Source organism: Malurus melanocephalus, unplaced genomic scaffold (genome assembly GCF_030028575.1).
Source record: "Malurus melanocephalus ecotype Western Australia unplaced genomic scaffold, MMel_1.1 scaffold_623, whole genome shotgun sequence".
NCBI lineage: Eukaryota > Metazoa > Chordata > Aves > Passeriformes > Maluridae > Malurus > Malurus melanocephalus.
The window spans coordinates 171,581-173,796 of record NW_026623855.1 but is presented as its reverse complement, the minus strand read 5'-3'; the positions used below and the strand labels follow the sequence as shown (position 1 = coordinate 173,796).

Sequence of the window (2,216 nt, the reverse complement as noted above, 5' to 3'; positions counted from 1 at the left end):
GTAAGAACAAGAATCCAAACTCTAAACACATGTGAGAAACAGATGATGCAGAATAGAGTTGTTCTAACAGACCAATTCTGCAGAAAAATCCATGATGAGTTTTTTTAAAGAAGAAAGAACCAAAATGGTTCATTATCACAAACCCTTTTTATACCCAGGAGGTATAAAAAGGCTGCTGACAATCCTAAAATGATCTTGGGAAGGCACATGCTGGATTTGGGGCAGCTAAGGGTGTGGTTGTAGTATCCCAGCAGAGGGGTGCCCCAGCTCACCAGCACCCCGGCCACGCTGGAGGCGATGGCGTTGCGGCGCTCGCTCCAGTCGATGCACTCGCACTCGGGCCAGCGGAAATTGTCCAGAAAYCCGGCCATGGCCACAGCTCACACTGCCTCGGCACTCACACTGAGATCATTCCATCAACAGCCCCGGCCTGAACACCTGAAACACAGCCAGGGAGGGGTTCATGGAATCRGTAACATCTGCAGATGCTGGACAGCTCTCRTGAGTTACAGYTGTGGGGGTTTTTACAGAATTAAGGTTTTCATTCAGAACCTTCCRGTGGAATTTCCCCTGCTCATGGCAGGAGAGGGAATYAGATGATTWTAAAGTCCTCCCAAMCCAAACCATTCCTTGAGTCCATGATAAACTCTGTGAATGTTCTATTGAGCAAYATTCACATAGCAGGAAAAATGTCTGCAAGGACATMACTGGCACAGGGTSSCCAGAGARGCTGTGGCTGCCCCTGGATCCCTTTGAGTGCCCAAGGCCAGGCTGGACATTGGGGCTGGGAGCAGCCTGGGACAGTGGGAAGTGTTCCTGCCCACAGAACAACCTCCCTCAATAGAATCRCAAAAGAAAATCACCACACAGCCCAAAAGCTTATGGCAGAACTTGGTCTTCAAGTCATGTCAAGGAATGTGAATTAAATACTAATATGTCCAGTCTCCAAATTAACATATAATATAGTTGAGTGCCTTTCTAATGTGGAGAAAAGAGCCCACTTCAGCAAATCAGCTGATTCTGAGGATAAAGGTCTCACTGCACAGAGAGAAGGTCACAGGGAACTTTAAATGTGGGAAGAGGAATGCAAAGTTAATTAACTGACTGCTCACAACTGCTCTGAGCACCACTCTAATTTGGTTTAGTATTGTCAGCTTCTGCATTTCCCAACCTGCSATAATTCATTTCCAGCCACTTGGTAAAGGCTAACAAAAATGTCTTTCATGGTTGTGTTRCAGCACAGACTGATGGAGAACATTTTCTGGTTAGTAACAGCAGTGGGAAGAAATGGAATAAAAACCAATAAATGCTACAAACACAAGTCACCTCCTGTGARCAAGATCAAAAAGTTTGTCCTCCAGAACCCAGTTCCACAAATCCACACTTGTGATGTCACTTCAAATATTAAAATCAATCACTCAATTCYAAAGTTAATTTAATTTGTACAGCATCTGGGCTCAGCCATCCAGTTACTCTGTAAATGACACCTTTCCCTGGCAATTGTCACATYCCTGCCCTGCCCACAGCTTTCACAGGGAATCACGGCGCTGTGCTCGTATGGAATCCCAGCTTCATCAGGGTTGGGAGASCCCTTTGGGATCAGCCAGTGCCACCCCAGCCCCAGCAGCATCCCCCCAAAGCCTGTCCCCAAGGGCCACATCCAGACTCCTCCTGAGCACTCCCAGAGACAGGGACTGCACCCCCTCCCTGGGCAGCTCATTCCAAGGCCTGACCACTCTGACAGAGAAGTTCATTTTCTCATATCCCACCTTGAGCCTCCTCTGGTTCAATAAAGTCCATTCCTTCTCCTCCTGTCCCTGTTCCCTGGCAGCAGAGCCCGAACCCCCCCGGCTGCCCCCTCCTGTCAGGGAGTTGTGCAGAGCCACAAGGTCCCCCCGGAGCCTCCTTTGCTCCAAGCTGAGCCCTTTTCCCAGCTCCCTCAGCTGAATTACAGCTGCTCCTAAAGGCCTTCCTCATTTTCCACTCTTAAATGCCTCCAGCTGGACTTTGTTTATTTTGTTGTTCTTTTTCAGACCAGGGCAGTTTCTGTCCCTCTCCCTGCAGGAATTCCTCCTTTCCCCTCCCAGTTCCTCACCCACCCACACTCAGCGTTCCTGTTGTTCCCACTATGGAGCTCACGGGCCTTGCTCCAGGGTGGCTGCAGGCAAACATGGAATCATGGAATGGGCTGGGAGGGACCTTAAATCCCACCCAGT

The 2,216-nt window shown here is 49.0% G+C and overlaps 1 protein-coding gene across 1 annotated transcript in view; it reads right to left on the bottom strand.

The window, feature by feature from the left end:
* Window positions 1-2,216, bottom strand: part of TMEM50B (transmembrane protein 50B) — a 10,937-nt gene that overhangs the window by 6,347 nt on the left and 2,374 nt on the right. The window contains exon 2 of the mRNA XM_057383311.1: window positions 250-438. Within this exon, the coding sequence (XP_057239294.1) occupies window positions 250-371 (122 nt within the window). The 5' untranslated portion in view covers window positions 372-438. The remainder of the gene's footprint in view (window positions 1-249; window positions 439-2,216) is intronic.